The sequence below is a fragment of the Microplitis mediator genome, chromosome 11 (genome assembly GCF_029852145.1).
Source record: "Microplitis mediator isolate UGA2020A chromosome 11, iyMicMedi2.1, whole genome shotgun sequence".
Lineage (NCBI taxonomy): Eukaryota > Metazoa > Arthropoda > Insecta > Hymenoptera > Braconidae > Microplitis > Microplitis mediator.
The window spans coordinates 17,244,884-17,262,018 of NC_079979.1; the positions used below are offsets into that span (position 1 = coordinate 17,244,884).

The 17,135-nt window shown below is 29.9% G+C and overlaps 3 protein-coding genes across 3 annotated transcripts; 1 reads left to right on the forward strand and 2 right to left on the reverse strand.

The window, feature by feature from the left end:
• Positions 1-119: 119 nt before the first annotated feature.
• LOC130677197 (BRCA1-associated protein) lies at positions 120-3,619 on the forward strand. The gene is made up of 5 exons (XM_057483857.1): positions 120-422; positions 493-799; positions 1,234-1,423; positions 2,152-2,470; positions 2,546-3,619. The coding sequence occupies exons 1-5, from the start codon at positions 347-349 to the stop codon at positions 3,346-3,348; spliced, it is 1,695 nt and encodes a 564-aa protein (XP_057339840.1). The 5' UTR covers positions 120-346; the 3' UTR covers positions 3,349-3,619.
• Positions 3,620-3,666: 47 nt separating this feature from the next.
• LOC130677210 (TBC1 domain family member whacked-like) lies at positions 3,667-7,531 on the reverse strand. Its single transcript, XM_057483882.1, has 5 exons — positions 7,394-7,531; positions 7,048-7,311; positions 5,671-6,238; positions 5,323-5,592; positions 3,667-5,249 (listed from the first exon to the last, which is right to left on the reverse strand). The coding sequence occupies exons 2-5, from the start codon at positions 7,194-7,196 to the stop codon at positions 5,139-5,141; spliced, it is 1,098 nt and encodes a 365-aa protein (XP_057339865.1). The 5' UTR covers positions 7,197-7,311; positions 7,394-7,531; the 3' UTR covers positions 3,667-5,138.
• Positions 7,532-12,739: 5,208 nt separating this feature from the next.
• On the reverse strand, positions 12,740-16,452 carry LOC130677213 (serine/arginine-rich splicing factor 1B). The gene is made up of 4 exons (XM_057483888.1): positions 16,311-16,452; positions 16,027-16,223; positions 15,560-15,944; positions 12,740-14,764 (listed from the first exon to the last, which is right to left on the reverse strand). The coding sequence occupies exons 2-4, from the start codon at positions 16,194-16,196 to the stop codon at positions 14,573-14,575; spliced, it is 747 nt and encodes a 248-aa protein (XP_057339871.1). The 5' UTR covers positions 16,197-16,223; positions 16,311-16,452; the 3' UTR covers positions 12,740-14,572.
• Positions 16,453-17,135: the final 683 nt, after the last annotated feature.

The window sequence follows — 17,135 nt, forward strand, 5'->3', positions numbered from 1 at the left end:
CTGACAGCTACATTCACACTCACACATTACCAACTCGAGATTTTTCAAACTTTTTTGATACAGTCTTCATATTGGTAACACTAGTGACTAAATAAACAAGAAATTCAGACTTATTTGCTATTGTGGGCAGTCCTTTACACAATAACATACTTTTCATTTAGTGTTTTTCTTCGTAAGGGTCTTTGTGCTTCAAATTATTTTAGTGATATTATTAAACTTGTTACACACAACTAATTAAATCACAATCTCAATTATTTTTGTTATTGAAAAATTCAAAGATAATAATAAATCATATTTTATAGAAGCCAATCTATAAAATGATACAAAACTTTGGGTATTATCTGTGATGTCTACCCCGACTTTGGTGTCTCTCTGCGTAATTCGAATAGAAGTCGTAAACACTCAATTAGAAGAAGCTGCCTGTATGTAAAAGTATCTAAAACTATGTTGTCATTTTCTGTAACAAATTAATCGAAATATTTTTAATTAAAGGTGAAATGGCCACGAAAAAAATTCGGGGACGAAGAGAACCTCGGAATATTACCATTGAAACATATCCGAATGTTTCAGAAGGTTCTGTTTCATTGTTATCTTCGTTACCCATAAGATCTAACAAATCTAATTCGATATCGAAATCTAATTCAGAAGATTTACCATATCCGATTAACGTCGTGTCGTCAAATGGGACAGCAGAAGGGACGCAGTCAAATTATTGTCCATCAACTGAACAAATAGATTTTTTCTCTGGAAATCGATTTGTTGAAGTTACTCAAGGGATTTTACATTTATATAAAGAAGAGTATGTTACTTTTAACTTATAAATATATATGTATATATATATATATCTACATTTTTGGCCATTTTTTAATTCATATTTATTTTTTTTGTAAAAATACTGACTAAAATTTAAATATTTTAATGCAGTAAATATGATGCTGCAGTTAGCCGACGTCTAATAATTTTTTTACTTTTTTTTAAACGATAAATTATAAAAAAAAAAAATATTTGAAAAATTTTTACCTGTAGTTTTTAAAATTTTGTACATGTGCATATTTTTAGTTTTGGTTTTTTTGTAATTTATTTGTTGAAAAAAAAAACCGAAAATTACTAATTGTCTGCTAACAAGTTTTACTAAAAAATCTTTGTTGTTTATTTTTATACAATAATTAAATACTAAATAAGACTCGGAATGAGTCTAGAATTAACTATACAAATATTATATTTACTTTATAGTGAATTGACAGAAATGCACCATGCTGTTGACAGAAGTCATACAGTTTGCATATTGTCAGTACCAGCCACGATGACATGTCATGACTTGTTAACTTTTACCGCTGCTTGTCATCAGGATATACAACATTTTAGGATTTTACAAGATAGTAATCCAAATCAATACATGGCTCTCATTACAATGCGTTCATCGGCAAGTAATATTTATAAATTTATTTATCAACACAAGGGAAAAAATCAATCACAATGTTTAATATTCATTGGATTATTTCATTACTAGGGGTTGCGAATCATATTCGAATCGAATAATTCGAGAATTTTTTAGTTATTCGTAACTTTCTGAATCATTTTTTTCAAATTACTCAATTCGAATCGAGAAAATTCCCCAAGTAGCAGAGTCAACTTTAAGATGTCTTAAAGATATCTTTTAAAAGGATAAGACAAATTTTTTTTTGTCTCAGTCACCTTTTTTAGTATAAATACGACATGCAAATGTTGGTTCCGGAGACAGAGACGAGTTATGTTGTTTTTCCCGTCTTATTTCAATTAGGAAGTCATTTAGATGACTTACTTTACCACTATTTGTAATTTACTTTTTGTCGTCACTTGTGTTAAGTTTTTTCAGTAGATATTTTTTCGGTGTCATAAATTTCTGATCGTTTTGTCAACATATTGGTGCCTTATCGATATCTCAAAAAGCAGCCTAAAAACTGATATCTTATAGATGTCTCAAAAGCAAGTGTGCTACTCGGGTCCCTTCAGCTTTGAAATATTCGATTTTTATTTTTATTTTAATGGGAGCTTAATTTTTAAAGTAACAAGACATTATTTTTCCCTAAACTCATGTCTGAGCTCTACTTACCTCACAAAAATTTGAATTATTGTAAAAAATGTTATAATATCAATATAAATTTTTTTTAGGCTGCTGCTAATCAATTTTACGAAACGTATAATGGTGCTCCTTACAACTCTCTTGAACCGGATGTTGTCTGTCACATGGTGTTTGTTTCCCGAGTCGAAGTAGCTGATAACGGAATGTCTCTGGCAGGGCATACGGAACTACCATCATGTCCAGTTTGCTTGGAACGCATGGATGAAAGCGTCGATGGAATATTAACGATACTGTGTAACCATACATTTCATTCCAGTTGCCTAGTTAAATGGGGGGATACTTCTTGTCCTGTATGTCGATACGCACAAACCCCGGAGCCGCTAGAAGACAGTCATTGTATGGAGTGTGGTAATTAATTTATTTTTATTCTTAAAAATTTATCTTTGCTAGATAAAATAAATTTAACCCAATAAATTTTCTTAGCTGGAAGTACAAGTAACGATGCTCTGTGGATTTGTTTAATTTGCGGTCATATTGGTTGCTCGCGTTATCATCAAGGCCATGCGTTTGAACATTACCGTGATACTCACCACTGCTACGCCATGCAGTTGGGTAATAACCGGGTTTGGGACTACGTCGGAGACAATTTTGTTCATCGTTTGCTTCAAGATAAAGATGGAAAGATGGTCGAAGGAGGTCACGAGCCCAGTAAAGGCGAGGGAGCTGCAGTAGATGAAAAAGTAGACGCTGTTCAATTAGAATTCACTTATTTACTTACTTCGCAATTAGAAAAACAACGTGAATATTTCGAGGATCGGTTAAATCGAGTCGAGCAACGTTCGTTGTTGGAAATTACAGAGTTAAAAGAAAAGTTTAATCAAATTTCAACTGAAAATACTCAAATAAAAGAAAAAGTCGGCGTTCTTACACGCGAGAAACAAAGTTTAGAAAAAAAAATCCAAAATTCTAGTACAAAATTGAGTCAAGCTCAAGCAGAGTTAACAGAAGAAAAAGCATTGCGACATGCGCTTGAACAAAATCAATTTTCATGGCAATCTAAACATAAACAGTTGCAGGATGAACTGACAGAGTATAAGGGTACTAAAGAAAGTGAAATTAAAGATATGAAAGAACAAATAAGGGATTTGATGTTCTTTTTTGAAGCACAAAAAAAAATTGAAAGTTCAACAGACAGAGATAATATAGCAGGCGGTACAATTATTATACCTGAGGCCTCTACAACTAACAAACCATCGCGATCACGTAAACAAAATCGTAAACATTAACAAGTACTAGACGTGTTATAAATTTTAAATGTATATATTTAATAATACAATGTTATAAAACTTTATTATCACTATTATATCTACTGTACAGTACTTCTAATTTATTATAAATTTATGAGTTTAAAAAAAATTGATATTGAAGGAATAAAATTTTAATTACTAGTAAAAAAAATTTTACAACTGTTATAAAAATATATAATAATTTGTGAAATATTGGTTGTAATATTGTGCAAATTCAGATGTATCTAAAAAAAACTGATATGTTTCACCTGATATTGTTTTCAAACAATATGTAAAAAGTATATCTTTTTACAAAAAGTTTTTTTTTTGTTTTAAATTTTAATTTGTGGAAAAATCATTAAAGTGATATTAGATATATTAAACAGTTTTATTTATTGAGTATATAAAGAAATAGATTTTTTAACTTTCCGCTATAAAAATTATAAATTTCTAAAAAATAAAAGAAGTCATTGGTTTCGTTCCGATTTTTGAAACTCTTTCAAGTCCTAAGAAAACTACTTTGTCTATTTTTGGAGAGATGTCTGTATTCGTATGTGTGTGTCAACCCTAGTGGAAATTTATCGTAATTTTCTCTGAAAAACTCTGTTCTAAAAACTCAGTTTTTCAGAGAAAAGTCCGAAAAATTTCCACCAGAAAACCTTAAATATTCTTATGGTGCTGAATTCAGAGCAGAAGAAAAACGCAAGTGAATACTAGAGTATCAAGTCGAACTTGTAATTTATTTACATAATAAACGAGAAGTAATTTTCAAAACTCACTCGATTTTCTTAGCGGGAAGTTAAAAATATATAATTCCTATTTGACGTTAATAAATATTAGTATTTTATTATGTTTTATTTATGAATATAAATACTATAAAAAGGCACTTATATAATGTTAATTAGATGATTACTAGGACTCGAGACGAGCGCAAGTGCAGCTGTCTTAGTATTAAAATTTGATATATTTTTAACAATTATAAACTAATATTAGTTTATTGCAATTTAATATATTACTTTTACTGAAATAAAATATCTATAAAGAATAAACTTTCTAACTGTCTCTGGCCAGACGGCCGACAAAACTTGATAACTAATTTTTTTAAATTTCTATAAAATAAAAATCAGGGTTTCAGTGCGTGCTTAGCCTAAGCCTCACCGAAACAATACTTTCTTAAACTTTCATAAATCATTGAAAAATATATACAGTCGAGTCGCGTTATGAGTCCGTCGAATTATTTTTCTATTGAAGACATTTCCCTCTGACTATGAAAATCATGTCAGACTCACACGCTCGTAAAGTAGGGGAAGTTTGAGTGACGGCGGTCGACTACTGAGCGGAGGTACAGGGATTCTTAGAATTATATTCCATTATACCCCTGTAGGCGGGTTCATAACGCGACTAGACTGTAATAATTTTTTTTCAACACATAACAAAATGATAGACACCGGCAATTATCATCGATTAACTTTTTTTCTCAAGGAAAATCAGCAAGGAAATTTTTTGTCCACTACTATAAGAATAAACTATCATTAGCTAATCAAAGATGACTCTAGATATGTTCGAATCGCTCAATAAATATCTTTTCAATAATAACAGTATAAAACATTAATTAAGTTATAATTACACTTAAATTATGTCTTTTTTATTGAGTTTAAATAAAAAAAAAATGGATCCTGCATATTTAGAATAAAGAAATTACGGCTTTGATTGAAATAATGGCAGACCGGTGGTTAGCATTAATAAAAAATTTTGAGTTATGGTTTAAACACTAAATAGATGTCCATTTTTCAGTCAGTTTCATTGGAAATATGTGTCGTTTGATCTTTTATTTTTCTTTTAAGACTTTGTCGTTGATGTTCGTATTCGAAATCGTCTTCACTTAAATTCAGTCTCAAAATCTGGAATAAATTTTTCATTAAATAAATATATAATTTATAAAATTTATGTGTCAAAGAATTAAAAAATAATTACATGATAAACTAAATTTTCTTCTTCCATAATTTCTTGTGGAGGATTTCTCAAGACTTGCAAAGTTTCATACATTGTTGGGCAGCATTTAGTTGAAGATGTACGACCTAGACATCCTTTTAATAAAACTAATCCTACTTTGAAAATAACTTTTACACCTTCACACAAAAACATGTCCCAAATACGTAGAATACTTTCCCAAGGTAATGTTCTTGTATAGACACACAAGAACCATTCTGTCATATATAAAATTGGTTCCATTTTTTGTTTTTTCTGAAACAAAATAAATAATAGAATAGAATAGAGTATAAATTATTATTAGAAAAGGGTATTAATTAAATGAATATTTACTAAATGTTTATAAGCAACGGGAGACACTCGTTTTAACAGAGCGAATAGAATGTCACCGTCACGTTGAAGCGTTTCCATTCCTTGATTATAATATCCAACTAAATATTTATCACACACAGCAACAAGACACCAAAAAGCTTGAACTGCAGGCATATGCATCAGAAGAAATGCTGCAATTGGTGCTTGTGCTTGACAATATCCTACTTTACTGTTCAGAATAGAATACGCTTTCAGGACTTGAAACAATTCTTGTTGTCCCGGAGCATTATCCACAAACATTTCATGGTGTGGAAATTGACGATGGAGATCTTTTTTTATATCTTCCAGATACTTCGGATCTCCAGTTCGTTTTATCAACTCATCATACAAACGGGGATTGTCGTTCATCAACGACTGACCACCACATAAATTTAACCAGGCTCTGAGTCTTACAGACGGGGGTATACCTTTCCTACATCTTTCTCTAACTTTACGATAGTTATGTTTCATAAAGGAATTCCAATTGTTTAACATGAAAATCCATTTTTTTTCTCTTCTTAAAATTATCACAGATGGTATTGCTTGTTTCCTGAAAATAAATAGTATATTGTGGCAACGATTAAAGGCATTCTCCGACAGAGCCCCCCACTTTTTTAAATATTCAATGACCTTGAACTGTCATAACAGTATTAAAATTTTATTAATTAATTTAAAAAAAATTGAAGCATTAATTGAAAACAGGGCTACGCAGTTACAACTTCGCCGAGGCATAGATGTTAAAAAAAATTATTTACAGTTGATATCAATTAGGAGTTGAACGAAATTTATAAAATAAATTATAGCCTAAAAAATTTGACATTTCTAATTATTATTGACGTGAAGATTTTACTGAAATTTATGTTCCAAACTTTGTGTAACTCCTAATTGATATCAACTGTAAATAATTTTTTTAAAAATCTATGTCTCGACGAAATTGTAACTGCGTAGCCCTGTTTTCAATTAATGCTTAAACTTTTTTTTGGTGTGCCGTCAACTGATCCCAACAATTTTATACCACAAGTGATTCCTATAAATTGATCCCATCAACAATTGATCGTCAATTGATTTTTATCAACAACTAATTTACATAATTTAACTTTTTATATTTACAGCAGTGAATTTTAATTATTTATGTCATAGCAATTAATTATTTTACGAATTTGTCAGTGGGATCAGTTGTCTGTGGGATCAATTATCGTGTGATAACTTGTCGGGGATCAGTTGTCATGGAACCCTTTTTTTAAATTAATTATCAAAATTTTAATACAGTCACAATTTAAAGTCATTGAATATTTTTAAAAAGTAGGGGCACTATTTGAGAATGGCCTTAAAAAAAATTGTTAATTTTCTTGTTTTTACCTTTCAGGGCTATATTGCGAACCTCCTAAAAATCCATGTCTATCAGGTATTGTTGAAAAAACTGACCCGCATTGATAAATGCTACTAGCTTCCGATTCAGATTCCAAATTTATATCTTCCTCATTATTATACGACTTCAAAGCGGCCATAGAATTTTTTTATTTACTTTGTGAATTTTAAAATTCACTCTTACAAATACAATCAACTGGTATATATATTTATTGAGATACTGTCATTATAAAAAATATTCAACTCAAATTTTTTCTAAAACAAAATACAAAATTACATTTTTATATTCAGCTGTAATAAAATCTTTTACTTGGTTTAGATCTTTAATTTTACTTACGTGTATTAGTTTGCGCAAATTTTTAAATAAACATTAGAATAAAAATGTAACTTATTCGTAATAAGAAATGAAGTATTAAAAGTAATTAATTTCTTCCATATAAGGTAGTAAATTCTTTAGGATAATCGATTAATAATTTTCACATCTGCAACGTAAAATATATTTTTTAATAAAATTAACGAAAAATGATAACAGATTTTAAAAGAGTTTTGTTTATTATTTACTGTACATTCTGTAAAGTTGACAATCTGTAGATACTTAAATGGAGAAAATTTTACACAAAAATTTATTAATGCGTATTGTCAAGCATAAATTAACATATCATTTGATAAATTGAACACTTGGGCAATAAAAATACCAAAATTACTTCATAAGTGACTAGTTATTTATTTATTTAGTATGTATAGTCACCAAGGAATTTGTCTCCCACTATACGTATTTGAAATAAGTATGATTGTTATACAATACTAAGAAGAATAGATAAGTTATTTATTTTTTATCACTCCCCTCCAATATCTGATGCTAATAGCAAACGGATACCTCTGCAAAAATTGTCAGCAAAAGTTGAGGAGCGAGTTTTGTTACCAACTTTCTGTCAACTTGCACAGTATGTTGCATTCATAGAGCACGGAAAACTGAACAGAAGTTAACGTTAGAATATTTGCCGTAAAATTTGACTGACATCTGTTAAGAAAACTGAATTCAATTTGTTTGACTACGGAGCTGAAGAAACTGATACTCATTCTGACTGTAAAATGACAGAAATATTGTCAGAATTTAACGTCAAGTGAACTGCAAAAAGTTGACGTCAGAATATTAAGGACTTTTGCTAAATGAACACTGGCTCAGCCAAGTTTACTTTAGATTTGACAACAAATATATGTCAACTTTTGTTGTGTAGTTTTAGTCATAGTTTATTCAAATCAACAGTAAGTTGATCGCAAATCCTGCTCTTTAACTTTTGCTGTCAATACTGGGCGTAGATTTTGGGCAAACTTAATTTCCAAGCTCATGTTAAGGCTCGGCTTTAAAGGGGATACGGTACCGGACCTCTTTCTCACACTCAGAAAAATAAACGGGACTGTCTTTGTTGCACTCGTAGAGTAAATGAGAATTTTAAAACAATTTTTCTCGGAGACGAATTAGAATTTATGAAAATACGAAATTTCTAGCTCTTTGTTAAGGCTTTAAAAAACGCTAAAGACTCTCTATTTTAGGTTTCTAATGTTTGTCCGTAAATTAAATTGAATTGAAAATCGGTTACCGTTACCCCTTAAGGCTGGGCCGTATTAAACGAATTTTTGAATTTTACTTTTCTTTTAATTTATTAATCAATTGTTATTACAGAAATTTTTATAGCTTCCGAAAAAATGTGAAAGACAAACTTTTTCAGAAAGTTTTCATCATTCGAGTGACGTAATTATTCAAAACGTAATTAGAAAAGTAAAATTCGAAAATTCATTTAGTACTGCCGACCCTTAAGAATTCTAATTACTTTTTGAATATTTATGGGACTCAGATGATGAAAATCTTCCCAGGAAGTTCGTTTTCTGCTTTTATTCGGAAGCTAAGAAAATTGCTGTTATGATAATTATTTAATTAATAATTAGAATTTTTAAATTCGAAATTTCGTTAGGTGCGGCCCAGCCTTAACTAGCAGACAAAATGGCTGTTGAGATATTTGAATTATGTTGGATAGTTATAATAAATTTTCTGCTACCTCAGATAGATACTTTGACTGCAAGTGACGAAAACCACCGGAAAAATTTGACAGAGTTGATTCTAAAAAAGTTGGGTATACTTACGTGAATTGACGTCAACTTGCTTTAGTCAGTCAGGTTATGAACCCGCTTACAGGGGTGGGGGAATTCAATTCTAAGAATTCTTGTACCCCCACTTCTGCTCAGCAATCGACAGCCGGAACTCACACGCCCCAATTTTACAAACGTGTGAGTGTATACATGATATCTCTAAATGTCATTGATGTCTCTCGAACGAATGATTCGATTTTGATGATTAAAGCGGCATTTAGATTTTGAAATCAATCCACAAAGCTCAATTTTTTATGAGTGTCAATGAAGCAGACATCAGTAAAATTTAAAATTATAAATAAATAGAGTAAATAATTTTTAAAAAAATTTTCGTAAAAAATGCACTTCTTAATTTTTTATGCGCAATTTTTTTTAATTTAATTTCATTAATTATTTAGTCTATTTATTAATAATTTTAAATTTGTCTGATGTCTGCTACATTCACACTCATAATTTTTTACAGATTAGAAACTAATGCCATCTCCAATGCCGCATCAAAGATTCAAATCGGTTACCCTGTTCAAGTTACAGAATATTTACATACAGACGTACATACACTCGAACATCATTTTGAAAACAGCCAGAATTGCTTCAAAATATTTGTTCAAAATTCGATTTTCGAAAATCTTACCGGAACCAATAACTTCTCTTTGGTTCTGAAAATTTTCAATTTTCTTAGCGGGAAGTTAAATAAAAAAAGAAAAAAATTTATAATAATATTTGAATTTCTTGGTAATCAAAATCCACATAAAGCTGACATCCGTTGATGAAAGTTCGAGTAGCCAACATCCAACAACAAGATGACAGAAGTTTCGGAATTGACCTGGAAATCAGCAAGTTTTTGCATTGTTTTCATGTTACCTATACATCAAAATGACCATTCAGATTTGGACTCAAACCGATACGATATCTCCAAACGTGTAGTAGTTCTATGATTACTTATAAAAATCAGCTGCAATAGTAAAGTTACAAAATAAAGTTTTCTTTACAAAAATTCATTAAAAAAAAAAATTATATGGTCGAGCCTTCAATTTTCCCTAGAATTAAATACTATAAGTAGTTATCAAATTTAAAAAACATTGTAATAATCGCATTTTAATTTCAATGAATTTGATTTGAAATAAATTTAATTCTGTCATTAAATGATAAAAGACTTTAAAATTTATTTTTAATTTAAATGTGTAGCAATTTGTTTGTTTCTATTTATTTTAGCGATTAATATTTCTACTTAATGTTATCTATGATTGAAATCATTCTCTGAAAAAATAAAGAAAAAAAAAACTGTTTTCTAAAAATTAGATTTATTAATTAAATTCTGTGAATGTTTGTTTGTTTATTAATGAGAACTTCGTAGCTCTAAATCATAGGATGTAAAATATATAAGGAATAAAATACTACCGAGGTACAAAGATGGAGGACACTAATGGCTTGTAGATGAATCACTGTTATGTTAAAAGGAGAATAAAAAACTTCTGATTGAATGGAAAAAATACATACTCAGTAAAACACTAGAAAAGGAAAACTATTTGGAAAAAATGATTTTCCCATCTGTTAAAATGAATTATTACCGATTATTGTCAATTGATAGGAAACAGAGTTTTCGCGTGCATCATCGACTGTTTTTAAAAATAGTGTAACTATGTACGGAATAAGCAAAGGCATGCAAAATTTAAGTGTATCATTTATACCTCTAATTATAAGAATCGATGTCCAAATGCTTTCAGGCATTTAATTCACTGAAATGATATCCATAATCGAGTGTCATTTACGCGCTGTCTTATTCTCCATTTTTAATCCAGTCCGATAGAAGTAATCCGTCAATCTATAACTTGACTTAAAGCTCTGTTTCACACAATTGACAAAATTTAAATAATCCGAATTATTGCATATTCACGGCGACATACAAGTAACTCCCGATAATTTATCAATGTGAGAACAATATTTTATCCAAGAAGAAATTACACTTCGAAAATCCTTCATCTACTCTTTAATATTGACGCAAGTTAATTCCGGTAGATTTATTCATACTTAATTTCTCTCACGCCACGTTTTTTTTTTTTTTCATTATTGAAATCCAACTGAATCCTCCAAAGATTTCATTTTTGTAAAATCCCACCGAAACGCAAAGTCATTTTATAGAGATTAATTCTTCAAATCCTCTTGAATATTATAAATTAATCTTGTCATGCCTATTGAACTATTGCGGAACACTTATTTAAACGTCCACTAACAAAACGCGGGTAATTTTAATCTATCTTTGATTTAACTAACGTAAAAAATGACTCTATGTTAATTCTCATTTAAAATAAAAGCGAATATTTAACTATTTAAAAAAGAATAAAATACTATTTGTTCTTTTAAAATAAAGAGGTTGTGAATTTATCTGTTTTAAAATTAAACTAATAGTCACTTCCCACATTTCATCCGATTTTATAATCCTGATCCTGATTTTCCTCTTGTTAATCATTCCTTAATGTCCGATTAATCCCATCGACGATTAAGTTATAATCCTGTATATAATATTACTCTCGGAATAAACTCCATCCAAAATACGCGGTCCATCCCATTCCATCGTCAAGAGAATATGTATAATATCCATCGAAGAAGTAACGTTCATGTGGATATGAGTTTTTCATTCATTGTGTTACAATCCAATCCAATATACAAAAGAAGAAAAAATACATTAGTTCTTTCATTGTATACGTATAAATATATATGTATATATATAAATATATATACATATATATATTTATATACACATATAATCTTATTTCATTGAAAAATCAAATCATGAGTAATAAATACATTAATTACTTAATTAATAAACACAAACTGCACAAATAAATGTAATAATAATTATTATAATTTTAAAATGTTGTTACTTAATTTGTTTTCCTTCAATTATTAGCAACACTACAGTAGTCAAAATTTCAAAATTAATTCAAAAGATTTTTAATCGTACAATTAAAAGAAAACAAATCGATATTAAATTATTTATTCAAGTGTCTAATGCCGTTACCGGGTGAATTTGAAATTCAATTTTTTGAAAATTTAAACTTAATTTCAAAATAAAAATAGTTTTTCTATGTATCATATAAAAATTTCAGGTGTAATTAAATTTTTTTTAATTTATAACGAAAATTGTTACTTCATAATATGAATACATTCACCGGTATTACAATTAGACTCTCAAATAATTTTATACATATGTTAAATCAAAAAGCTTTGAAACCAACTATTTTTTTTTTTTGGCTGATATTTTTTGTTTTTGTGAATGCAATTAATAAGATAATTAATAAGAAGCCATTTTTTTTAGCTATGAACAAAATCATTGGTAAAACTCTTCAAGCGTTAAATTTTTTTCGTAGTACCGTCTATGCAACCTGATTTGGACGAATGCCTCTAATTTCAAAAACTTTGATACTAATTATCCCATAGATTATATAGTAAAAAAGAGGAATAAAAAATTTCAAAATTATTTTCTTCTGATTATTGAACCACATGATGACTTAAAAAAACGAATTTTTATTGTATCATTATTTGATAAAGCGGAAACTATTTTGAAAAAACAAAAAAAAAAAAATTGATTAACCGTTTTTGCCACCCTATCAAAAGTTCACACAGAATCCACTTCAATGGATCAAAAACCAATGGACGTATTGGTCTCTATGCGATTTTTTGACCCATTTGAGTGGATTCTATGAGAACATTTGGATTACGAAGTCCTAGCACTTTTCTTCTCACGAGATCAAAAAAATTATTAAACATATATTTTTGAGCTGTTTCGCTTCAAATACTTTTTTAACGAAATGAGGAATTTAAATAATTTTTGTAGCAGTCGAACGAGTTCTTTAAAACTAAAATCTAAATGACCCGTGAAATATATTGGATTTATAATTAATGATTTAATTTTTGAAATACTTTGAAATTTTTCTATCAATTAGTTTTTAATTTAAACTCGATCAAACTTTAAATAAATTATTTTTGTTGCTGCAAGAATCGGGTGCCGCGACTATTAAACCGAAGACACTTCAACCGAACGACAGTTCGGATCAGATTGAAATCCGATAGACTTTCAATCGGAGTTTTTAATCAGGGTTTAATCGACAAAAAATCCCTGATACGAGGACACCTAAATAAGGGGGTCCAGGTTATTTTCAGTTGAAATGTCGTTCAGTTGAACTGTCTTCGGTTTAATTATTACAGAACCAAGACTCGTTTCAATCGATTAAATCATCTGAAAAATATAGTTCAAAAAGACCATTTTTTTCACATCCACCCATACGCACACATTCGAACCTCTTTCCGAAAACAGTTTTTTTTTTCAAGTAACAAAATGTAGAAATTCATTCTTATAAAAAATCTATGAGAATCTATTGGATGAAATGATTTTTTTTAAGGTAGAGGAACGATATATATATATATATATATATATATATATATATATATATATATATATATATATATATGCATTCGAATTAAAAGTTAATTCTACAACGAAAACTGACAAGGGTGGAGATTAATAAATAAAAAACTATATTACGAACGCTTTTATCGATATGTACAAAGAAAAAAAACCACAACCAAGTAAACAAAAAAAAATAGTTGATACTAAAGTTCAAAGATTTGATTTCAAATATTATATATAGTTATGACTGAGCACTCACAAGTTTGCCTAAAAAATGTGTTTAGTTTCAAGTAGGCTATATTTTTGATGATCTTTTGAATTCTCTCATATATTTCCAAAAGTTAATTTTAAAATTAATTATAGATTACAATTATCAAAAGTTATTGATGTTTATACTAATTGAAATGGATTAAACTGTTACGTAAAAAATTTTTGGTTCAACCATGAGTTGGCCATCTAGAGAAGACGATATTTATTTGATTTTGGGCGTCCATTCATTTTTAAAATATAATTCAATGTTTTTATTTCGTACGATCGTCAGACGGTTAAAATAACTTAAAAATATTTAAAAAAAAAAAAACGAAAATGAGCTCAACGGAATGTATTACTCTAATAGAATTAATTTTAGAAATGTTATAAATTTAATGATGCAATCATGAAAAATTCGTTCAGCATAATTATATTAATCCTTCCATATTCTTAATAAGTATGTATATACTTTTATGTCTACGTCATTGTAGACGTAAATGTTTTTAACTCAATTAAATTGAAAACGAAATAACAACCATTTCTAATGTAAAAATAATTATTAGATAAAATATTTAGGGGTAGCATCATTTCAGTTCATTTAAATTGGAAAGAAGATAATTAATATCCACATAAAAAAATAGTGAGACGTGGCAAAGCAAAGGAGTCGTTCAATTTTCGATTATTGTATCATGTGAGACATATACGTACACACTAGTCGTACGAACGAGACCTGGAACGTGATCTTGATCGCGAATAATTGCGTCGTAATGGGGAATAAGTTGGTGAGCCTCGACGACGTGGACTGTAACTTCGTGAACGGCTGCGACCTCTTTCGCGATCTTCACTGCGACCACGTTCACCCGTAGCATGATCTTCTTTTACTCTGATGTAAGCAACTTCACCCTGTGAATCAGACAATAAAATTATGTATCAGTCCAATTAAAATTTTTTTGTTTAGATTAAAAATAACTCAGAAGACACTTTAAGAAATTAAGAAAATCCTCATAAAATTTTAGCTGTCTCAAAAATTGAGTTGGCGCACGGAGGGTCTCCTGTCCCATTTAAAATACATAGGAAAATTTTTTTTTTCAATTTCAGATTTCATGATCTTGTAGGAAATTAAATTTCCGACAAAAAAAGTCCGTAGTGGTATTTACTCAAAAAGTTGATAGAAAAAAGTTTGAGTATTTTAAATGAGAAAGGAAATTCCCTCGTGCGCCAGCTCAATTATTGAAATATAAAGCTGAAATATATTAATTTAAAATCGTGTCCAGATCAACTTAATAAAATTGTAAAATCATAAGGAGGTAGACAATAATACAAAATTATAATTTAATTTTGACCATACCTTGGAAGTTTCGTCCCTTTATTGGGACTTCTTCAGCAACTAAAACAAGTCATTATAAATGATTTACAAAAATTATATAAATATGATTGTATAATTAATTGTTTTGTTTATTTATATAATTTTTGTAAATCATTTATAATGACTTGTTTGGGTTGCTGAAGAAATCCCAATAAAGGGACGAAACTTCCAACATATGGTCAAAATTAAATTCTAATTTTGTATTATTGTTTATAAAGCTGAAATTTTCCGTGGATTTTCGTTGTTTGTTAAAGTAACTTATGAGATATATTTAATCTCCGAAACAAAATTTTTTTTTTCCTGACAGGATCCAATAATGATTGAAAACAAACCTCATGGGATCGAAATCTTGAGTCATCTAATTTTTTGACTGCATATTTCATGTCTTCATACCGAAGAAATTCTACAACACCCGTACCATCTTTGTAAACGTCAGCAAAACATACATCCCCGGCTTCTCGCATGTGGTCTTTTAAATCCTGCCAGCTACCAGATGGAGGTAATCCAGTTACAAGGACTCTGTACTGCGATCTACGTGCAGGTGGACCTCGCCCTCTTGAGTTTCCCATATCTCCACGACCTCCTCTGCTATTGTCACCGCCTCCGCGACCTCCGCGGAAGTTATTACTAGGACCTCCACCCCGAGGGAATTCTACTCGCAGTCTGTATCCATCATAGTCGTAGCCGTCTCTAGCATGAACAGCATCTTCAGCATCCCTAAAAATAACAGTATTTATATGGGTAAAAAAATAGTATTTTATAAATATGTATAAGTAAATAAAAAGTTGTATGATTAAACCTCGGGTCATCAAATTCAACGAAGGCAAATGGTGGTCCTCGACGATTTTTCAAGTCAACAAATGTAACTTTGCCGAATTTATAAAACAAATCTTGAATATCTTTTGTTCTGATATCTGGGGGTAAATTTCCTACGTAAATTCTACACTCATTTCTGCCACCATGAGACATAATGGTAAATATTGGAGAAACTGGACACTTTAATCAAAAATATAAATATATGATGATGGTTGCGTATTGTACTCTTATGCCAATTTGGTGTAAATTAAACAAGATGGCAGTTACCGGTGAACAAGTGATACACAGTCAGTACAAAATATAAACTCGACAAATAGAACGAGAGAGAACAATCTATGTGAGTCCAAGGGTAGAAATGTATTTCTGGTTATCTTTCTGATCAACTAAAGCGATGCAATGGCCATCTGCGAACTGCAGGATGCTTTCCAACTAGTCTCAGTTTTTTTGACACTTCCTCATGGCCTTTCTGACTGCAAGTTGACGGAAAACTTTCTTTTTGATGCTTTTTTTCTGACAAAAGTTGCTGACAATTTGACAGCAAAAGTAATTTTTTCTCAACGTAGAGGTAACTTGTGTTTCCTTGAATTTTTCGTCGAATGTCCGTCAATTTCGGGCTTTTCCGTTTTTGACGACAATTTGTTTACAACTTGAAGTGAATTTGAAGCCCGAAGTTGACGGACATTTGAGGAAAAATTTAAGTAAACTCTTGTAAAGTAAACTTTTGCTAAGCAAACTGTGCTAGGGAAGCTTTGTCGCTCGCAATTTGACGTAAACTTGTCAGCAACTTGTCGCTAAGTTGAATGCAATCGTCGTCGGGCGAACAAAGTTACCAACAATTTGACGTAAACTTTCGCTGTCAAATTATGTTCTTATTGTGGCTGGAAATTGTTGCCAACTTGTATCAAATAGCTGCATAATCAAATGTTATTTGCAACTTGACAGCACAATGACCGAAACTGTTTCTCTGTAGAAAATCTGACGATACTGAAGTTAGCCGACAATTAAATTTTAAATTTTTTAAAAATCCAAAAATTAAAAAAAAAATTGCACCTGTAGTTTTTAAAATTTTCTACATGCGCATATTTTTAGTTT

Bases quoted from the DNA above. Each gene is read 5' to 3' on its own strand.
- LOC130677197 (XM_057483857.1), top strand. From the start codon at position 347: ATGTCTACCCCGACTTTGGTGTCTCTCTGCGTAATTCGAATAGAAGTC. The intron at 423-492 runs GTATGTAAAAGT...TTTTAATTAAAG, and splicing joins TCAATTAGAAGAAGCTGCCT to GTGAAATGGCCACGAAAAAA. The intron at 1,424-2,151 runs GCAAGTAATATT...AATTTTTTTTAG, and splicing joins TCATTACAATGCGTTCATCG to GCTGCTGCTAATCAATTTTA.
- LOC130677210 (XM_057483882.1), bottom strand. From the start codon at position 7,196: ATGGCCGCTTTGAAGTCGTATAATAATGAGGAAGATATAAATTTGGAA. The intron at 5,593-5,670 runs GTAAATATTCAT...ATTTTGTTTCAG, and splicing joins CCGTTGCTTATAAACATTTA to AAAAAACAAAAAATGGAACC. The intron at 5,250-5,322 runs GTAATTATTTTT...AATTTATTCCAG, and splicing joins AAGAAAATTTAGTTTATCAT to ATTTTGAGACTGAATTTAAG.
- LOC130677213 (XM_057483888.1), bottom strand. From the start codon at position 16,196: ATGTCTCATGGTGGCAGAAATGAGTGTAGAATTTACGTAGGAAATTTA. The intron at 15,945-16,026 runs GTTTAATCATAC...TGTTATTTTTAG, and splicing joins GTTGAATTTGATGACCCGAG to GGATGCTGAAGATGCTGTTC. The intron at 14,765-15,559 runs GTTTGTTTTCAA...TCTGATTCACAG, and splicing joins CAAGATTTCGATCCCATGAG to GGTGAAGTTGCTTACATCAG.